General features: G+C 39.0%; 1 protein-coding gene across 1 annotated transcript in view; it reads left to right on the forward strand.

Annotated features, from left to right (window-relative positions):
* LOC129096972 (collagen alpha-1(XIV) chain-like) overlaps positions 1-23,200 on the forward strand; it is a 148,222-nt gene that overhangs the window by 29,609 nt on the left and 95,413 nt on the right. Inside the window, 5 exon segments of the mRNA XM_054605647.1 lie at positions 19,518-19,676; positions 19,868-19,926; positions 19,928-19,988; positions 21,626-21,790; positions 22,569-22,730. Of these exon segments, the coding sequence (XP_054461622.1) occupies positions 19,518-19,676; positions 19,868-19,926; positions 19,928-19,988; positions 21,626-21,790; positions 22,569-22,730 (606 nt within the window).

The following is a 23,200-nucleotide window of genomic DNA, read 5'->3' on the forward strand; positions in this document are numbered from 1 at the left end:
TATTTGGCAGAACCTCCTCTTGACCCCTTCAGGAAGTTTTTTCAGGAGTGTAACATCTGTAATGGTATGTTCCCTCCTGATAGGTGTGATGACACAGTACGTCTCACTCTCCTGGAACAGGCAGGGCAGGAGTTTGTTTTTTATGTTGAAGCTCGTCAGCTCGTAAAAAGTTCCATCAGATCCTGTGTGACAGAAAATATTCACTTCTCTTCAGGACCAGATTCCCTTTCATTGGACAAAAATAGACTTTCAAGCCCTGTGTGTCACAAACAAGACAAAAACAAAAGTAGATGTCATTTCAATAGTCCAGTTTTGTATTTAGCAATCAATAAGTAATAGTTTATTTTGCATTTTATCAATAAAGTAGGGATACTATAAACGCTGTTGTATTTTGTGATAGTGCACAGTCCTTGATACTTTTATTTTACAGATGTAATCTTCAGTATAAGGTCTCGTCAATAAATGAGTGATTTGACAGGCTGGTTTGGCCTTCAGTGAGCAGCTCTTCACCTGAACATCCCGAAATGTCAAATATGTCGTAAGCAGATAATAACTGTATTTTTCTTCTCTGTTATTCAAGCTGCCGGAGCCTTTTTATTCTCTTTATTCTCTGGAGAATTATCTCTCTCACACACACACACACACACACACACACACACACACACACACACACACACACACACACACACACACACACACACACACACACACACACACAAAGGGTGTGTCTCTTTTAAAAATGGATAAACATGGCAACGACATGGCATGAGTCATGTTGTTGCCATGGCAGCATTTATTGTGTGAGCTGCCATGCTTTGGCCGATGGTTGTTGGGTGTTAGAGTTTGGACTAAAGGTTGACTAACACATCATTCTGGGATGGAAAAGTTTGGTCCTTTCACTTTAATTTAAAGAAGATCCTAAATACGCAATATTTGTAAACGTCCACTGATTACAATATTATGAAAATGTTTTATCTAGATGATTTAAACATAGTTCCTGTATATGGTCATGTCATTTAGTGTCATTGCGCAGATTGTTCTCACCCAGTGTTTGTAGCTAAATTTATGAAAATGAATGCGCTGTAATTCCTAGATATTCCACAAAATCAATAAGTATGAAAGCCACATAAACATGACGAATACAAAATTTCACCCAGAAGACTGTTGTTTGTTCCACGTTTGAAACAGCCAGATTAACGTTTATTTATTTGTTGCTAACTTCCTGATTTAATCAACGCCACCTCCGCAGTTATTTTAACCCAAACCACAATCTTTTTCCTGAGTATCTAAGTAGTTTTGTTGACTAAACCCAACTAAGTATTTCATGATTGTTTTCTAAACCTTTTCAACATCTTTGCTTAAACCTAACTAAGTGGTTTTGTTGCATAAACTTAACCAAGTTGTTTCCTGTAAATACGGAAGTTTATTTTGAAAAGACTCCAAGCGTGTAACGAGCTGAAATTGACACGTTGCTAGACTTTCTTTGGAAAATGTACAAAAAAGAGAAGCAACATTTTCGTAACATATCCCACGACCGTCTTTGCATAGCTGCATTTCTCAAACAAGAAACTGCAGGAAGTAGCATGATTCTAAACTGTGCACTCTGCATTGATCTTTTTCAGCATTTTACAATCTTCAGGTTTCACTGAGTGTCACATTTCAAGGCATGGTTTTGGCTGTGGAGCAGCAGGCAGGCAGGTGTGGGCTTGTTTGTGTAACATTACATTATATGAACATACTGAGCTCTGTCTATCATTACATCCCTCTTATATCCTGATACACTATCTAACACCATTGGAATCTGTCTCATCGAAGGGCATGGTTCAGTGATCCATCACGTTTTAAAGGCTGTCGGTCTGAGTTACATCACTGTCTCGTTGCTTCGGTCTACTCACCTGTGTGCAGAACTGACACTGGAAAGTATGTGTGTGTGTTCTTACATTCCTTTTACCTGCTGTGTGTGGAGCAGATGTCCTCATAAGGATAGAAAATCAAGGTTAGCGGAAGGTGAAATAACGACCTAACTATAGATCAAACACAATACTGTTTTCAATATTGTTTTTAGATTTTCTTCCATGCCAGCAGCCATTAGTTCAGTTCATTGAACTATAAAAATGAACTTGCATGGACTTGAACCCGAATATCCAACCGTCATCCGCATATATTAACATTTAAATGTATCAAATTTGGCCCCTTTTATCACAAAGTGAACAATAGATTTGCTCTGTTGACCCACTACACATACCTTTATCTGCACAAACAACCTTCAGACTAAACCCTCATTATAACCCTGAGGAATGACACCAAAAGTCATTTAAAAGTTCAAGATTTAAAATCACAGTTTCCCCTGCAGCTTGACATGCGGCGTCTCGGTTAAGGACCTATTTTCCGTCTCAGCCCTTACTCTAGTGACCTTTCAATTACAGCCACTCTCACTCTGAGCACTAGTGTGTGTGCAGGACTGACATGACCCATGTAATGAGGTCTAATTTCTGGTCCATTTGTTCAGGCCACAATAATTACAGCGTGCCAGCAGAAGACGGGCAGGAATAATGGAATCACAGGTTGGACCTGGTGTTCCTCTCATCAGGGCGGTGTGTGTTTGAGAGAAAAGAACAAAAACACAGCATGTGCGACCTAAAGTAGAGTCACCGTTAACTCTGGCTTCCCCACAAGAGTCAGGAGGATGAATGTGTGCTTTTCTAACCTGTGTTTATCCAGAGGAAGTTTGCTGAGCAACAGCATTTTTCAGGATGACTCTACTTTGCATTCCTGTGTTTATAATAAGAGCACTTCCACAGTGGCTGGTTGCATAAGAAATGGAAATCTGGAAGCTTTTTCCAGACCCGGGTGTGGTTTCCAAACATAGATGAGTTTTTCTTGTCTTTGAATGTTGATCTGAATGATTCTGATAATATATTTATTGCTAAGAAGCAGAGTCATGTGAGACGGTATATTTAGGATAAAGAATCCACACACTCCAATCCAATTGAGTTATTGATGCAAGCTGTTTTATCATTGTTGTTGTGTGTGGATGTTTTTCCTGTTACTGTGTAGATTTGGATACTTAAAATAAATACCCCAAATATTTGTGTTAATAAGATATTTAAGGAAAGAATTAAGAAAGCTTGACAATATGGCAAATGATGTCATCACAATATGTTTTTTTTATTTTTGATCACTGTCGCTAATTAACAAAATATAGATGAATTGATAATGTCATGCTTCATTAATAGTTGTTTACTGGGATCATATGTTTATTACTTTACATGTTATTTCCCCTTGTGCATTTATAATGGTGGAGACCTTACATATGAAAATCAAGTAACTAATATTATGTTGACAAACTTATAGTTAGCTCTCTGGTAACTTTAATGTGGATAAAAATATGTCAATCGTGTGACTCTTCTTGAGTTTACAATTTGTCCAAGTTGATGAAATGCTGATCATGAAATGACATTTTGCAGATGTTGTGTCCACAGACTGTGAATAAGAAGTGGAAGTAGTCATCGTGAGTCATCCGTTGGTTTGTGGACTCATGTTTTGAAGCCTTGACTGCAGCGATTTGGCCTTCGCCATCTTGACTTTTTGCAACCGGTGAACGGAAGGTACCATATTTGGAATGAGGAGAATCAAAAGGTAGCCCCGCCCTAAAGCATCCCCTGCTTTATGGTCTGTTTGACTCTAAATGGAGCATCATTTACTAAATGAACATCATGCTGTATTGAAGAAGACTTGAAACTAGAGATTGAGACCATAAACTCATGTTTACAATGTTTACTGAGGGAATAAATCAAGAGAGAAGTAGAGTCATTTTCTCATAGACTTCTATACAACCAGAGGAGTCGCCCCCTGGTGGACAGGAGAGAGAATGCAGCTTTAAGACACTCCCGCATTGGCTTCACTTGACAGAACCAGAGGTTGCCGCCTGGTTGTGATGCTCAAAACTATTTGTCCAGTGTTTTGCAGATGCAACAGCAGTGACAGAGTACGTTACGGCAGTTCATTCATTCTCCTGGATGTTTGTCTCGTGTTTTTGTTGGTTAAGGAAAACAGATTCAAAAGTAAGGGATAAATATTGTTATAGTGCAAGATTTTATCATGAACACTTTCTAGATTGTTTAATCACACTTCCTACTTGTGAGTGGTTTAGAAATCAACCTTCATAAAACCTTTGAGAAAAGGTTTTAATGTCTTAATTGTTTTATGTCAAAATGACAAACTACAGACTTTGTGAATTACAGAGTTGTGGCAAGTTTTCAGATGATCCATCTGCTCTTTTATTCTTTTTTTACTTGGACAGTTTCTCTTCTCTTTAGCGGGGGTGAATCCACATTGAGACAGTTGGTGTGGAAGGAAAGCCAGGCTTGGGTAAACTTGTCAGCGTGAACAGTGTGTCGACTGTGGCAACGTGCAGCTGAACAAGGACAGTGGAGATGTGGGCTTTGCACGGCTGCATATGTCAGTTTTTGGACATGTTGATGTGGATTTGTTCATGTTTTTTGTTGTGTACACACTGTGGTGCTGTACACATGGTGGGAGGACACCGAATTTATTTGGTTTATCGCTTATTCCACCAAATGTGGATTTGCAGACAGACGTTTGTTTGTTGTGCATATCTGTCAGATGAAGATAGAAAAGCTTAGTTGTGTGATTGTATGCAGATTGTTTTCTTTTTCAAAACAGTATTCCAAATATCCCGTCTGCTGATGACTTTGACTCAATGAAATCTGAAAAATGCTTTACTGTCTTTAACTGCTTGTTTTTAAAGTCCATGGGCGCTGGAGAGAATCCATCTTTGAATGTGTTTGCTAAAAGGATTTAACGTCAGATGGGAGGCGTTAGAATGAGTTATGAAGGCGTGTTAAGAGTCCGGGTTTCCTCCTGACTGACTGTGCTGAGATCAGATAGCCTGGACTTGTTGTCACAAGTTATCTTACTTGCATAGTAGATGGACTAAATACAATACAGACTTTTCGAGATTTAGTAAGAAAATATCAGCTCAAAGACTTAATAAATAGTTAATGTGTGTTTAGATTATTTCAACTTGACTCAAGATAATGTATCTTTTTTAATAATTAAAGTTGTCTGAACATCTTAACAGTATCGAATCTTTCAGGTTAAAGGTGCGCGATGTGTGTTTACTGCAACATGTAAGAAGAGCGAGTGGCATTTTAACGCGGTTGATAGAATATATATATGAATATAATACATATATATAAAAAGATATATAAAAACTAGAAAAGTTCACTCAGTACAGAGCAGATCTCCGTCAGGTGTGTCTGCAGCGACGAATGGTGTATTATGTGTTTGAACAAAAACAACCAATGAGCTGTAAGGCGTAGAATACAATTTATTTAAACTCAAGAACAAGCGGCGATGTATGCAGGCTGGAAGTTGTCGTATAAGAAACATCATAAAATCTTAGCAAAGCAGAATGAAACTCACAAAGCTGTCTGCCCACTCAGTGGTGGCGACGTACTCAGCAGTCTGTGCACTGTTAGTTCTGTTAGCAGTTAGCTAAACACACTGTCCAAAATGCTAAAACTGAGCAAACTGTTTCAAATAAGCAAAATGAGTAGCGGCTGGGAGTTGGCCCTGCACAGGCTGGTTAAGAGCAGTGAGTGATGAGTCAGCAGGCGGTCAATATTAAAGTATAAACCGAGGACTGAAAGGTGTTTTTGAGAAAGTGTGACGGCCAAATTGCCAAACTCGAGGCTTCAAAGTCCACAAACCGATGGCTGACGTCACGATGACTACGTCACGATGACTACGACGATGACTGGCTCACGATGACTATGTCCAATTCTTATATACAGTCTGGACGGCTCCACCCATCAGTCAAAGTGGAAATTCCTTAAATGATTCCAGACTTTAAGCCTTGATATCAGTTAATGTGAGATAGAACTCAAAAAATTATTAAAATAATTGATGTTGTACCAGACTGTAAACATGTTTATTTCTGATGTCAAGTTCGAACAGCTTTTGCCTCAAGTGGTCATTAGATGAACTGCACTTTTTGGCGGTTGCTTTATTTTGCAGGACTGGTGGCTGCTGCTGCTTGGTCTGAATATGTTTCATACATTGGATGGTTGGACTGTTTATGTAGGAGCTCACATAGGTTATGCCTGTCCAAATATGGACTTTGTTTTTTTTTTTACCATTTTTGTATATTCATCTCTTAAATCGTGCTGGATTTGACCTTTTTTCAAGTAGGAGTTTTACGAACGTGCTGAACACACTGGGGTTTTCTAACTTGTCAATTTCTAAATGGTGACTGGATTGAATGAAATCTTCAAGTGTTTAAATTTGCTTAGTGTGTCCTTTTTCTCAACACGTTGTGAGATGTATACGCTTTCCTTGTTTGGTTTTTCACTTCCTCATTTGTTGGTTCCCTCCAGCCTTAGAAAGCCATGCATTGAATTAGTAGATCTGTGTTTTCCTCTCTTTACATCCTTCATCTTCTCATGGGAATAATGGCTTTATATGTCAATGGCTGTAATTGTTTTCTCCTTCTCTCTTTGTTTGTTTGTTTGTTTCCCTGCTGTTAATATCTGGTCTACTTGTTTTTTCCCTTTAGGGGTTTTCAGAGCTGATTGTTGGTTTGTTCTCTGTTTTCTCTCTAAATTTTTTCCATCAGTGTTCATCTCAATTTCACTTTTGCTTTCACTTTTGTCTCAACCTGTCACTTGTTTTTCTCTTTGCTGCTCTTTTGATTTATTTCCTTGTTTCCAGTCTTCCTCTCTTTCTCATTTATTTATTTCTCACTTCTGTTCTGTATCTCCACTTTCTTTGTCTTCCTGTTCCTCCTGTCTTTTTACCTTCACTTTGTCTTTCTGTTGATGAGGCCTTTCATCTTTCTCTTTCAGTCTTTCTTTCCCTTTCTATTTGATTGGCAGATGAGTTTATCTGTTTGAATGATCAAACATTTTCTTCTGTCCATCAAACTTTCCACCTGTAAACCACTTGAAGGCTTTTATTGTGAAGCAGCTACAGCTTCCTGTCTGTTCATAACAAACCTCTCCTGGATGAATACATAAAGGGATGGTTATAGAACAAACACGTTGATCTCAACAAGCTCTTCCTGAAGTTTCTGCCAAAAAGCAAATGCGTTTCTCTCAGTTTCAATGATAATCCAAAAAAAAAATGGACGTAAATGGTGGTTTGACACAAATCAGTGAGATTACTGCAGTAAGAAAACATCAGTGTTTCATTTCTTACACTAGACACTAGATTTAACTTTTCTTTACTTCAGCTAAGCATAAAACACCATTTTCATAACTTTTTTCCCCTGTAAAATCAAAATATACCGACACAAAATAAAGAAGAAAGCATGGTTAAATGAAGGTACTTGCGTTTAAACGACGTGTTGAAGAAAAAGAGCAGTGTAATTTAGAAAGAGCAGCGAAAGTCCCAGTGACTGAACCCCTTTGTTTTCTCTCCTCACACTTCCTGTCTGCCTGTCTCACACCTTGTCTCACACATTGTCTCACATTCACACACACACACACACACACACACATGCTGGTGTCACTGAAGTTCTCAGTTTAGTTCTCTGTTGCTGCCAAGTGTGTGTGTGTGTGTGTGTGTGTGTGTGTGTGTGTGTGTGTGTGTGTGTGTGTGTGTGCAGACCTGTGGGACTTCCTGTGGTTTTGGTTCCGTTTCTCTCAGTCTTGTGAGAGCTCTCATTAAAGAGCATCAAAACCTTTTCTTTCTCTTCTCTCATTTGTGTCTCACACACACACACACACACACACACTCAGTGGGCCTCTTCACAGCTCTGTGTAGGAAACAGTGTGAACTCGACGTACCTGTGAAAATAATGTCAACAAGACCTGGCAGCAGTGCGCCGGCGACAGGTGTGTCGTCGCTCGTACGAACTGTAGATTTAACACCACCTTAAGAAGAATAACAATTACATTACATTACATTACAGTCATTTAGCAGACGCTTTTCTCCAAAGCGACTTACAGTCAGTAGTATGTTACATATCATTCACCCATTCACACACTGATGACAGGCTACCATCAAGGTGCCACCATCAGACTCTAACTAACATTCATCATCCAGTCCACACCGATGGCAAGCCTTCAGGAGCAACTTGGGGTTAAGTGTCTTGCCCAAGGACACATCGACTGCTGAAGCCGGGTATCGAACCACCGACCCTCTGATTGGAGAACTACCTTGCTCTCCACTACGCCACAGCCGCCCCAATTGATATACTACATTTCTTTTTATGTCCTGTACAATATCAAGTATTTGATGAAACATGAAGGAAGAAAGACAGATTTATTGTTTCAATATACAAATGTTTTACTTTTACATTCCAACTGTTTTTATTCAGCTTGATGTAAATGTTTCTTTAGGTGGCCTCAAATCTTCTAAATGTTGCTGTTGATGCAGCTGTTAATAATTATTTACCTTTGTTATATATTTTGAGTTAAAGGTGCAATAAATGAAATTCAGAGCGTAAATAAAGAGCTAACAGCTAACGCATGGAGGTTCCATTGAGTTACGTTATGATGCGTTCATGCTCATGAAAAATGAGTATTGGGCGAAGGTGAATTATAACGGTATCATGATGAGAAACATAAACACAGAAACATAAATAGACATTAGAGAATGAGTGTTTAACCACGTACCACTAGTTCTAAGCAGCTTAAAATACATCCAAACTAACACAAATCATTTTATTATCAATAAAATTACAATTTGAAAAGTGGGATTTTATGTAAAGAACCACTAGATTACATAGTAAAAGTCTATTACTTACAATTTATTTTAATTTAATGGACAGTTGTGTTGAAATGGAGTGTGTGTGTGTATATATATTTTCATACTAGCTGCTATAATAAAACCAAACAACATGAACAACCACAAAAGCGATTTGTATCGGTTGAAGGCTCCTCGTCAGTTTAGGCGGCAAAAATACAAAAGAAAAAATGTGATTGGATTATCTCTAAAAGTTCCATTTGCTCCTTTTCTTTATCTGCTGAGCCGATCCGTGAACTTTCATACGCTGAAAATAATTACGCATATTTTATTTTACCTAACAGCGATACCTTTTGGATTGACACAAAATGGAAAGAGGGCACCTGTGGTGTCTAATCTCCTGTTATTTTCTATTTGTCCCTGTTGGCTTAGAGAGAACATTTTCCAGCAGTGTTTGGATAATTGTTTCATTACAACAGGAAGATTGGTGGTTTCATTGCATCTCGGCGTGATTCCTGATGCACGCTGATCACACTCAGGCCGCCCAGCTGTGTGTGATGCACAGTGTAGAGGCTGTCAGAAGTTATTAATACGGCATGATGAAGTGAGCGGAACAACGGCTACAAAACTGTGAATGTTGGTGTATTAGTACTGTAAAGATCTCTAATTTTAATACCAATATTCACTTAGCTACTAAACAAATAGTGAGACACTAAACTCAGAGATGCTGTTGTATACAAACTAGTCGGCAACTTCCGCATCCGAAGCGTTAAGCAGATGTGGAAGTCTCTTAAAGCTGCATTCTCTCTCCTGTCCATCAGGGGGCGACTCCTCTGGTTGTATAGAAGTCTATGAGAAAATGACTCTACTTCTCTCTTGATTTATTCCCTCAGTAAACATTGTAAACATGAGTTTATGGTCTCAATCTCTAGTTTCAAGTCTTCTTCAATACAGCATGATGTTCATTTAGTAAATGATGCTCCATTTAGAGTCAAACAGACCATAAAGCAGGGGATGCTTTAGGGGCGGGGCTACTGTGATTGACAGGTCGACACCAGAGACGTATACGGCGTCTTTATGTTACTCCTCCACATTCAAAGTATAACCACTTCTCTTCATTGTTTGCAAAAAAAGCCAAGATGGCGACGGCGTGACGTCTCCATGACTACGTCGACTTCTTATATACTGTACACAGTAATACTGTGTTTGGGTAATTCAGCTTTGCACTCTCCAACAGTCACGTTTACCTTCCTTAAAAGTTAGAGGGACATTTTCCTGAATGGTTATCTGATTTTTTATCTGAGTTTTGATGTTTTGGGTGAGAAATGGTTTCTGTGATCAAAATGACGTTAAATGATGGTGTAGTTACCCTTTTGCCCACTTATGCATTCAGGTTTTCTTGCTTTTTAGACATTTACATATATATTATTTCCTGCTGTGTCAGATTTGAACAACCTGAACTCCCTCGATCACAGTCCCCCGGGTGGAGACGTCTGGTGGTTAAAGCATCAGCAAATGGAGCGGGTTTGAAACTTTAAGAATGCCTCGTAGACATGCAGAGTTTAACATCTAAGAAACGTGAATACGGCCGAAGACAAATCGGGAGGAGCAGTTTGGCTCCAGTCCTACAATAAAGTAGATTTCAAAGTAACATGGCTCCTCCTTCAGAGACTCGACCGTCATCTGTGATGCTGAGCGGGTAAACGTCTCTGTGTCATTTATTTCTGACTAAACCAGCCGTGATTCACACGTCTTCCCACGTCCTTGTTTGGATTTGTTTTGGAGTTGACGCGGTGCATTTATCTTCTGTTATCTTGTAACTGAGGCCGATCGTTTCTGCAGTGGAACAGCTGCAGACTTTCCTTTTTCCAGAGGCAGAGCTGCTTCAACAACAAACAACAACAAACTAGGATTCATTTGTATCCTGTGGAGATTTCTATGTAAAAAAACAAAAAAAAAACAGCCCAATACTGTTCAAAGGAACTTGTTTTCAGATGTGCAGCATCTGCAAACTGTGCTCCTGTCAGTGGATTCATCATTTACATGTAACCTTTATTTTCATGGGACGCCCTTTTTTGCTGAGTGTGCTTGTTTTAATGCACCACCCTGCTCCACATTTACACAGTCAGACATCCTCACACATGGGAGCAGAGCAGGAAGGCATCATTGGTGCAATTTGGAGCCCAGTGCCTTGCTCAAAGGCTCCTCATTGGAATCTAATTAGAGAGAGCATGTGCTGGTGATACTCTCTTGTCCATATGAGGAAATGATTCACAAAAGAACGCACATTCAGACGATCAATACAAAGTGCTGGACAGAAAAGTATCTGTAAGATGAAAAATAATAAATAATGCTCCCATGAATGTTTTATTGATTTCTCAGCGGTGACATTTCAAGAGTCTCGCCCTGCTTCAGACAACCAGTTGTGTTTTTTACTGCTTATACTTTTTCACTCCAAAGTTCCTGATAGTTTAGTTTTGGGACTACTTTTCAAGGAAACAAAAGGTTCCTTCAGCACTTGCAGCTTGTTGTCTGAAATTAAATGAATGAATGAATGAAATGCAGAGGAGGAAAATGAAACGGAGAGCTTCTGTCTCCACGGTGAATCATCTGTTGAGTGTTTGATGGTTTTTTATTTGATCTTTAGAATGAAACTGCCGCAAAACAATCAGAAAATAACTTTGATTTTCTTTCATTCACAGCACCACCGTGCTGTCTCTTCTTCTTCTATTTTTCTGTCTTTTTTAAAATGAGTCAGGAAGCCGAGAGCAAAACCTAACTCTTCTTTTAACTGAAACAAACAGAGAGTCCTAAAATGGTCCTAAAGCGATACTTGAGTACTTCCTTGTTTCATGAATGAAGCTGAACGGTCATTCCTGCAAACCTTACCCTGAAAGTTCCTGTACTTTCAGAAATGTATTTGTCCCAATCAGGTTCTTTTTGGGGTAGAACTTAATGTAGAACCTGGTTCCTGGGTTCAAACTGAGTGAGTTCCTCATAGTGATGGTTTTCCCTTGGGAAAGTTTTTGCATTCTGGGCTTGCGTTCAAATCTTGCAATCGGACTGTTTATCACACTAATACGTCTGACTTCATGATCTCCTCACTTTAATTAGAATTCTTGCCTGAAGTCTGAGACATTTCTTGTATATTTAGTGTGATAAACCCTAGCTGACATCTTTAGGCCACCGTATTCTAACCAAACACAAAACACTTTGAAGAATTGGGACCGGTGTCTGACTCAGGTTTGGAGATGTCATGTGACCGTAATGACAGACGACATGTTGGAATTAGAATATCATCAGAGGTGGACGGCCTGCAGCTGCCTCCTAACCAGCCTGCTGCTCTGTCGTGTTGCCCAGAGGAGTGAGGGGTTCTGTGTTGTTGGTGGCGAGGTGCCGGTTGTCCTCTTTCTCATTATGTCTGAGGGCAGAAAGCTCTGGAATCAGACACTCACAGGAACCACAGTGTGCTCTTTTTGTATCTTTGATACTCTCTTATGTATGAAAAGGAAAATGTTTAAATGCAAAGTATTGTTAAACCTTTTGAACTTGTAATTAGCATGTTGCTAAAGGAGTAGGATACATTCAGGCTTAATGGAGTCAAAGTACTAAAATCATCTAAGCGGAGACACATTGGAAACTTCTTGGCTTCGTCTGAACATCAGTCAATACTATCTGATCCTTTCTTGTGTTTTAACTTAGGTTGCAAAGGGGTGGTACATTTCTAGAAATATTCCAAGAAAGTAAAGCTCGGGATAAATTGGATGTAAAATTTTCATTTTATTCTGTTAATAGGTTTCCAACTCTAATATTCCCGGACTGTTGCATCCCTCGTTTTAATCCGATCCAATTACTAGACATGGATGGTCATGTATATGGATGACATTCAAGTCAACCTCAATTATATAATTTGTTCCATAGAAGGCAATTATTTGTAATTTCTCCATTAAAAACCGCTTCAGAACATTTTTTATTGAACGTTTTAGTTCTAGTTATTTAATATTCTACTCAGCAAACACTGAACTTATCAAGTTATATTTGAAAACAAAAGCTTGTTTGTTTAGAAAGTAAACTCTTCTTCCTCCTAGTTGGAAGTTACATGAATTAATAGAGGTTCCATTGTGCTTATTTAAAGGTAAATAACTTTAGTTTCGCTACGACAGTGGAGCTGTTTTGAAAAACATGCCGACATAAGTACCTGTTCGACTTTCCACATGGATGACTTGGTGGAATCCACATGATCTGGACAAGACATTTGTTTCACAAGCTCTCTCGCCGCCATGTGGCGGTGGATTCAGAGGGAGCCGACCTTTTGACCTCCTGCCATGTTGGGTATTGGAGCGTAGATAAATCTATCACACGGAGCCCTGAGGTGGCAGAGCTCACCTCTGACACTGAAGGTATTGGCCTTGCAGTTGCGTCCCCCGTCGCCTCAGGCTGTTAGCGTAGCCACGACCTCGCTTTGACTGCTGGACGTTTGGACGAGGAGACACATTGGAGATGTTCTGTCTTTGTTATCTTCACTTGTAAAGGAAATTGTTTGGTTGGTTGTGTTTACCTCAACTTTAGCTGTTTGCAAACATAGTATTTTAAAAATGATAAATCTAACTTAATACATCGCCACAGTCTTACATTACATTACATTACATTACATTACATTCATTTAGCAGACGCTTTTATCCAAAGCGACTTACAATAAGTAAGTGTTGATATGCCTTCATGCAAGCTGAAATATCTGGTTGTCTTTAAACATTTTTGAAGACAGGAAAGACATAAATAGATTACCATCAAATGGACAATTTACACAAATGGACTGGAAAATATGTAGAGGTGAGCAGACTGTCAGACCCTGCTGCAGTAAAATTAGAGGTTTTCTAAAGGGAGTCTGGTGCTTGGAAACACTACCACTTTAGTCCACAGGGGCCGCCAGAATCAGCACAAATTGAAAGTTATTTTTAATAGCTTTGAATCTCAGTACTTTGCTTTATCCGTTGAACCCGTAACCCTGACAGAGGTAGTGCCTTGCTCTGTGATGACTCTCGATCCTGGCTGAACACAGCCGGTATCAACCTTTGGGCCCTTGCTAGAAGACATGAATATGTATGAGAATGTCACTCCACAGAAAGAACCCATTATAATATTGTTTACACTCGACCAACTTGGGTCACGTCCTGTTTGGTAGTCTTGACCCCTCGCTGTCTGGGCACCTGCTCCATGGTGACTTTTCGACCCCTGGAGAAACGCTTTGCCTGATAGCTACGTGGTTGACGAATCTGTCATCAAACCTTTCTTTTCTAAATTCTCTCTCTCTCTTTCTTTCTCTTCCTCTCTGGTCTTCCTCATTTCACATTTCATACCTCCTGTTTTAAAACTTTGTCCCCTCCGGCGAGCAATTTGGACAAATTTAGTCGAGAAGCGTGGTAGACGGGTAAAGTGTTGTTGTTCTTTTAGTCAGTCATGGCTGAAAGTCGTCTTCAGATTCCTCTCGTCCTGGTTCGTCACAGCTTTGAACATCGATCACGTTGAGACATTTCAGATCATATCAGGGAAGTTTTTTGTCACAGAGAACAACACAGCTTCCTGCAGCCATGAGAAGATTCCCAAAGTGTGACCAAGGCGTTATCTGCTTTACCCCACAATGCAACAGAGGTGTTTTATTCATCGCTGTTATAAAATAAGTTCAGCTGGCTGGCTTTGATTTAAAATTGTCTTATATTAACATACAACTCAGCTTATTTCTGTAAAATTATGCATTTAAATTAACCTTTGTGTATGAATGCATCTTTAGTCTGCAGGAACACCCACATTTCCTAAGTGAATGTGAACGCCCCATATCTGTTGACCTTCGAAATCCCCACCTTTAATCTTTAAAAACAGAATATCAACATATATTCTCTGAAAATCAGTTAGTTGCTTGGTGATGCACAGATAACCCAATATTATTGATTCTCATGGCAGTCTTCTTTAGACATTTTCTGGCTGTTTTTTAGGCGCTTTAACAGAGTGGATTTGTCCGCTTGCATCATCTTCTTCTACCTTCTTCTCTGTTTCCTCTTTACTTTCATCTCCGTCCGCTGACCCAAATGTTCCACCTTTCTTTGTCTCTTTAAATTGCTGATGCTTATCGCCGTTGAATTTCTGCACTACTCTTCCTATAAATCACTTTGTACGGAACGGTGACGTTGAGTTTGGATTTTCTGCTGGTCCCTTAGATTTTTTTGTAGGTCGCTCTCTTTGCTATGTAGGTCACTCTTCTTCTTCTTCTTCTTCTTCTTCTTCTTCTTCTTCTTCTTCTTCTTCTTCTTCTTCTTCTTCTTTTTATTGACCAGAAATCAGATGCATCCCTTCCTCTGCAGAGGTCATGTTGAGACACGACCACTTCTGTTGTTCTTTCTCACCTCTGTACTGAGCACTGATCTCTCTTTTATTTTTTATCATTATTCCATTTCAGCATTTCTGTTTATTTCCATTCTTTCTCATTATTCTGTTCACACTTATCTTGTTTAATTACTATGTAGCTGTTAAGTGAAAATAGAGACACATGACAATTACACCATGAATGAGTAATAGAGCAGAACAATGCTGGTAATGAAATAAAAGCAATAGAACCAGGTCTAGACAATAAGAAATCAAATGCCAAGAGGAAGATTAGTAAGTCAAGCAGAAATAAACTCAACATTGGTATTCACAGCAAACTCTCTCGTGTAGTTACACTTTTTATTTTTTCCATCGCTTCTTCTTCTCTGTCCTTTCGCCATCTGTCCAGGTGCGAGTATTTTCCCAGACGTGCTATTAAAAAGGAGGCTAGTCCTCTTTCACTTAATTCTGTAAAGCACCGTTTTGCCCTTCACATATGGCTCCCTGTATTAACTGAGAAATATCCCTCCTTCCTGTCCTTAAACCGTCTAAACCCTTCATCTTTACCAAATGCAATATTCAGGTTTGTTCACCGGCATCTCCCTGTTATTTCACAGGATTATATAATAATGGCATAAATACAGATCAATTGAAAACCTGCAGACTGCAGATTTTATCAGAACACACTTAGAACATTAGAACAGTGCAGAAAATAAGGTTCAGGGGATTGTTAGGTGATTTGTTTAAAATAAACACCAAATGGAAAAATCAATTAGGATCCTTTATTATGGTGGATACACAAAATAAATAAGATATCTATGTGAATGTGCAATGCTCAGAGCTAGTGACGATGTAGTAAAAAACAAACAGTAGACCATTGTTCGTGTCCCAAAGGGTTGTTGGGTTTTTGTCAAGTTATATTTATTTAAATTGGTTTACACACCTATTTTAAGCCCAACCATGATGTTTTTCTGAAACCTCACTAAGTGAGTTTGTTGCCTAAACCTAACATTATATTGGTATGCACTTTAGGAGGTCGTCATTTCATTTGTTTCTGAGAGATCACGTTGATTTTGAATCCAATCGGATGGCAGCTGAAATCGGATTTCAAAATGTGGTGACCAGAATTTAGCTAGTAGCAGAGCGCTATGAAGGACAACTTTGAGGAGAACAACTGTTAGTGGACAGATGCTGCAAAAAATGATCTGCTGTCACTTTCACTTTTACTCTGCTGCTTCCCCTTCACAGTAAATACCAGCCTCCTCTGTCGCTGAGTGTATCTGCTGGGAGGGAAGAGTTTTTCTTGACAACACATAATAAAGGATGAATGCTTCCACGTTAAAAAGCAGTGTCATCAGCGTAGCTTCGTAGTTACTAAGGCATACATCGTTACCACAGCAACCCACGCCAGTAGGTTGGTGATGTCAGGTCACACAAATCGTATCTGATCACTTGCAAATAACAGTGGGCCTGTAAGGCAGAGAAAGTACTTCAAAGGACAATAATAGTGTGATTTGCATGTTGGCTTATTTTGTTAGTTTCTATATGAATGTTTCATCTTTATAATCAGGTTTGTAAATCTCCTCAGGATCAGTTCAAACATCAGGGAAAGTAAAGTTAAACTGCTGCATCTAGTCTATTACAAGGTTGGATTATAATAGTAATATCATGTGGTTACTCCTATATCACAACTAGCATTTCAAAAGGAGTTCTGGTTTCTGCAAGTTAAGATCTTGACTTTGATTTATTATGGTTTTAATTTTTGCTTTGTCCTCTCCAAGATAAATGCGTCCACCAAAAGCTACTGTTTATAGTGTTCTCCTCTAAATTCCAACTCAGTACAGACCAACTAAAGAAAGACATCTCCACTAGCTGTCCTCAAAAGTGACACATTTACTGCTTTAAACTGCTGCTCTTTGCACAGGATGCTACGACACACCAACATGCTGACTGTTTTTGTTATTTAGCTGACGGCGACGTGCAGCTACAACCCAAGAATTAACTAATATGTCAATATATATCGCTCAGCACACCAACCAACTGATAATCAGCACCAAGCTCAGAGGCTCAAAGAAGTAATTGTCGTTTGTGTCGTTGTTGGAAAGCGGCACCGAGGCTCCTCTGCTCGATCGAGGAGGAGGTTTGAATTCCGACACTGCAGAGACTTGTATGCAGCGATACACTTCCCAGTTCCTGTCAACGGTGAATGAAATGACGAATGCTGAAGAATGCCAGAAACCCTCTCCACCTCCTGAGATGTTACAACGTGCTGCGACCTGAATCAAACATTCTCTTATACGTCTGGAGGATAAAGAATCGAGTGCCAGCGGTTGCAGATAAACAGTGTCGGCTCACGTGTAGAGAACGTTGGCAGCAACGAGCCAAGTATGTGTCGAGTTTATACCGAAGGCGTACCCAGCGGCCGACGCTGCTGCTTCTACCTAAAGATGTTAAAACCCTGATAACTGTTTTTTTTCTTATCCAGCGTGAAGTTAAACCATCAGTGGTTTTGTTTTTATAATCAGCAACACTTTATGATTGCATGACTGTAGTTCTGTGAGTTTTCTTAAGCTTTATTTATTCAAGGAAGAGTTGTTGGGTATGTAGGGCTCTCACACAAAACCGCCTCGCTTCGTTCACAAAAACCACCCATTCACATTTGAGAATCTTCTGTTGGCTTTTGTGTTGGCTTTGTTGCTCAAGGTAGGAAGGAAAACAAGAAAAGGTACCATCAGCTTATTTCCTTCCTGCCTCTATACCATCAACTGTCTAATCAAATAAAAGGCAAAACAATGGCACAAAAATAACATAAAATGAGCTTACGTAGGGCAGATCCTACATTTAGGAACGTGGTAATGTTTTCATGGAAGCTCCGTCAAACCGCTATAAAGCTATTACCAAGAAATGCACAGACACTGATTGAATGGAAGATTATTGATCAATTGAGACAGACACTCACACAAAGTCGGCAAACAGTCTGACTCTCTTTTACGTCAGAAAACCTGTGCTTCATAGTTTTATAGAGAAATTGAAATTCAAAACCATCTGACCTTTGACCAAAGACTTTTCACAACAAAACTAATTCCCTCATAAGGACATATGTATATGTAGGACAAAGGATGGCTCTCAAACCAAGACCGGCTGCAGACACTTGAATTAAATTTCCAGAAAGACAAAGATAAAAAGGATGACTTGTAAAAATGATTTAAAAAAAAAAAAATGTTTTACTCGTGGACGAGAGGCTTGTGACACTAAGAAATGTGAACGTTAATGTCGTCCTCCTGGGCTGAGCTGTAACGTCAGCTAGCTTAGCGATGCTAGGTGAGCTAGCAGTATCAAGTGAAGATGCACCCTTCTGTCTGCGTAGTGATACGGTTGGCAGGTGTAGTTTGATGACTAACCGGGTCATGATTTCCGGAAACATAACTGTTGAGTTTTATTCAATGTTTCAACAAGCTGAAGCGCCATCTAGTCTTACTTTATTGGAGAGATATCTTCAACTCTCTAAACAATAAAACAAATCTATATGTTTTCTTAATTTCCTGTTCTTTTACTGCACAATTAAACTTGTTTTTTGAGCGATAAACTAAATCAAATGACTCTATTCTGATGAAACATCAAGGATGGTGTTCATATTGACATTTATCACCATGTTTTTGGGGTCATCTCCTGTTTTAAATGATTACCTGAACCTTAGAAAGCCAATGCTGACATACATTTGATTGTGACTAACCTACGTCATGACATTTAGATTTAAAAAAAAGAAGAAGAATGCTTTCTAATGAAAGACACCCGCCCAACTCTTCCAAGTTTTTGGCTTTTGACCAAAATGTGGATCAAAGAGAATTTAAGTGATTGATTAGAACAAATACATTTAATATTCTGCCTTAAAGCACATTCAAACATGACGGATCAGATTATTTTAAAGCATCACCCTGCTTCCTGCTCTTCCAATGTTGCTGACAGGAGTTAAAGTGCCTTGCTCAACTGCATATTGGCAGCATTTAATTTTTTTCTGATTGTTGGGATGAAAAAATAAAGCACCATTAACGATTCCATTCTTTTTTTCCCTAACACTCTGGACTGGCTTTAGTAAATGAACTGCTGTTGCCTCATTAGAGTCTGCTCAGTTTTATCACCCGCTAAACTGTTGAGACAAACAACAGAGGGGGGTTTGTTATTTTTCATCTGCTGAAACCTAAGCACCTAGCTCCTCCAGGGTTTAATTATACGGCGTTGAACTGAATTAGAATTAATGAAACACTTTGTAACACTCTGGGACCGAAGCTGCACATCAAATTGTCCTACTTCTACCACCGCAGACGTATCGGGTGAGCGCTGTAGGCTGGGAACCTTTTACATCCTTTTATTATTTTTTATCTGGTTCATAAACTATAACTGCCAACATGGTGATTTAATTTCTTGTGTTTCTGTCTGTTCGTCTGTAGCCGAGGACGACTTCATGTGCAAGACTCCGGCCATATCGGACATCGTCATCCTGGTGGACGGCTCCTGGAGCATCGGACGCATCAACTTCAGGCTGGTCAGGACGTTCCTGGAGAACCTGGTCAGGGCCTTCTCCGTGGACATTGACAAGACCAGGATCGGTGAGGAGGAGTTTGATTTCACCTTGTTTAGCTTCAGCAGGACGCAAATCTGTTGACTAACCATAATGTAAATCCGCAGAATTTTGTTTTAATTTGTTTCTGATATACCAAAGTTTGCATAGAAGTTTTAGGAAAAGGTATATAAACAGAGCTTAAGAGTATTTTCTATGGTTTATTGACTTTGTGTGCAGGTCTGGCTCAGTACAGCGGAGACCCTCGGATCGAGTGGCACCTCAACGCTCACACCACCAAAGGAGTCCGTGATGGCGGCGGTGAAGAACCTGCCGTACAAAGGAGGAAACACGCTGACAGGTACAGCGAGCCGCCAAACCCATAACCCCCCCGAGCTTCCCTCCAGTCTTTCTATACTCTTAACAGTAAACAGATAACTCTTGGACCGAAGCCAGTCTTCTGCCTCAGCTTATTAGATTCAGTTCGTTTCAGCTCGGTGTTAAAATGTTTGTGTGGCTCGGCTGATAAGAGCAGACTGTCAGTCAGAAGGTCAGTGGGGTTCAAATGAATGTGAACACCAACAGCAGCTTCATTGATATTCAAGAAGTATGAGAGTAAACGTATTATTAATATGATAGGAGCGTTCTTGCTGTTTTGGTTTGGTTCACCTAAATCACCATAAAAACCGACTTTATCAATACAGTTTTATGTTACAATGTTATGGGTTTATTTTTCAGTATATATATTGTGGCAATGTCTGCTGTATTCCATAGTCAGAGTGAGTGAGCGTTCATCAGCCAACATTCAGCTTGTTTTAGTGAAACTATTATTTTGTGCTGTTGTGAACGTCATTTTTCAAAATAGTTTTTTAGACCCTTAATTATTTTTCGTCTGTGAAACAGTTGGAATTTTCTTTTCCCAAGGTTAAACTTTTAAACTGTTTCCATAGAGGGGAAAAAACATTTTGGCAGGTGATTTCTTTTTTTTTTTTCGACAGGATCATAAGCTATTTTACTCCACAAGAGAATTCATTTTCTAAATGGGACTAAATGTGGACATTTGCACCGATTTATGAAGACGTGACAGTAATGTTAAACAACTAACTAACACACAATATAACAAATTTAGATTAGAAAATGGATCACAAGAATATTTTTGTCTCCCTTTTGTCTCAGAGCTTCCGTACATTTGGCTCCTGATGAGTACAGAGGAAACCAGATGAGTGGAGAATCACTCTCCATAGACTAAACTCTCGTGGAGCTATTAATGACACTTAAAACCCGTCGTATTCATTAAATCCTTGAGTCTAAGTGCAATCCTACTGACATCCATTAACTTATGTGTCCTTTAAGTAGGGCCTCTAATGTTCTGATGACAGTCATTTTGACAGTTAATGTCACTTCCAACAAATCTGGTCAAAATATGACAAAAAAAAACATCTTGCTGTCCAGGTTACTGCATGGGATTGATGAAAAATATGTTAAACACACTGCATGTTACTTTATGGCTTACTTCTATTGTGCATTTATCTTTTGTCATGATTTTGGTAATTTAACTTTGCTGTGGGATATTTGTTTCTGATATATTCTGATTATTGGAGATAATGGATTTTCATCTTAAAGCTGCTTTATCTTTATTTTAGTTGTTTGTTTTCACACAGATGATGTGTCACGTACTTTCACCTCTTTTGCTGCTCACTAAAAACCTGCTGAAGGCAACAACACACATTTAAAACTTTAAAATAAGCAATCACCGAGTAAATCAAGTCTTTTCAATTAGCTTTTTTTGTGGAAGGTCTCTTATTTCTTTAGCTTTGTTTTGCCAAAGCTTTCTCACCTGTTATGATGACGATTCTCCCCGAACTCTAAAAGCCAAAGTGTTCGATATCCTTCATTATTTTGGCAAATATTCAAAGTCATGACTGCCTCTTTTCACAATGTGTTGGGATGTATGTCATGGTAATAGTGTCTGTGTCCCTTTTCTTTGTGTCCGTCCAGGTCTGGCTCTCACCTTCATCCTGGAGAACAGCTTCAAACCCGAGTCTGGGTCCCGGCCCGGTGTTCCCAAGATAGGAATCCTCATCACTGACGGGAAGTCCCAGGATGATGTCATACCTCCTGCACGGAGCCTGAGGGACGCTGGGATTGAACTGTTCGCCATCGGTACGCTCCGAAATAAGACAAACACTCTGGATTGACTTTGACTACGTTTACATGCAGCAAATATTCTGGTTTCTGCCCTTATTACGAAAAGCCAATATTCCTAATAAGCTGTTTACATGGCTTATGAAAATGAACCTTCCACTAGCTTGTCGTTTTTCACGTAAAAAAAGGTAAGAGTGAAACATCAGGAGCCTCTTGTGATAAAACCTTTTTCAGAATATCCAAACAGAACATATTGTTTACATAAATTGTCATATTTGGAATAATGGAGGAATATGAGTGTGCATGTAAACGTAGTCGCTGACAGGACGTCAATAATAAAGAGAAAATGCTAAACTGCCAAAAGAAGCCAAAGACCAGTGATAGAAATAGAAATATCTATATTTTGGAAATGACAGACTGAACCTCTCAATCTCCTCAAGTTTACTTTCATATTGAAACTGAAACAAACTAAAATGAACAGAAGCCTTGAGAAGCAAATGGTAAAGTCTGAATGAAAGTTCCTCCAGTTTTTTGGACCCAAAAACATGTGAATGAAAAAGGTCAGCCAGGATAATATTAATCAGTTCCTTAAAGAAAAGTTTCATCTGTGGAACAGGTAAAAGGTTAAAGTTAAAAAGTCTGTGGAAAAGTTGGCAGGATACATTTTTTTTCACAGTTTCCATCCTCGACTTCTTGCATCATGAAAAACTTCAAACACCTTTCATGTAACCACTTCATGATCTCTCTCTCTCTCTCTCTCTCTCTCTCTCTCTCTCCCCCCTCCCCTTTCCCCCAGGGGTGAAAAACGCTGATGAGAACGAGCTGAAGGCCATCGCCTCTCCTCCAGAGGACACTCACGTCTACAACGTGGCGGACTTCAGCGTGATGAGCGACATCGTTGAAGGTCTGACTAAGACCATCTGTGACCGAGTGGAGCAGCTCGACAAGCAGATCAAAGGTTGGAGCGACAACTCGTTATAGCCGAGTCACACGACACCACAGACAGTAGTGTTATTTATTTATTGATATATTTGTTAATTATATATGAATTATTATAATTTTGTATATATTTATTTATTATTTATTATTTATTATTTATTTTTTTTTATTTAAAATGTTTAATGTTTTAATGTTTATATGTTTTAATGTTTTAATTTTATCATTATTTATTTATAATCTTTAAATTTTCAAATTTGTAAAATTGAAAATGTAAAATCTTTAAATTTTTAAATTTTTAAATTTTTTTTTTAACATTTTAACATTTTTTATTGTTTTTTTTTATTTGACAGAGAACAGCAAACAGCTTTTGAGCCGTACCAGAGTTAGCTATTAGCTAATTTACATCTGTAGTTCCTGTAAACAGGAAACAGAGAATAACATATAAAATAACATCAGGAACAATACAAGGGCAGCACAACAGAAACCACA

This window comes from Anoplopoma fimbria, chromosome 10 (genome assembly GCF_027596085.1).
Source record: "Anoplopoma fimbria isolate UVic2021 breed Golden Eagle Sablefish chromosome 10, Afim_UVic_2022, whole genome shotgun sequence".
Classification (NCBI taxonomy): Eukaryota; Metazoa; Chordata; class Actinopteri; order Perciformes; family Anoplopomatidae; genus Anoplopoma; species Anoplopoma fimbria.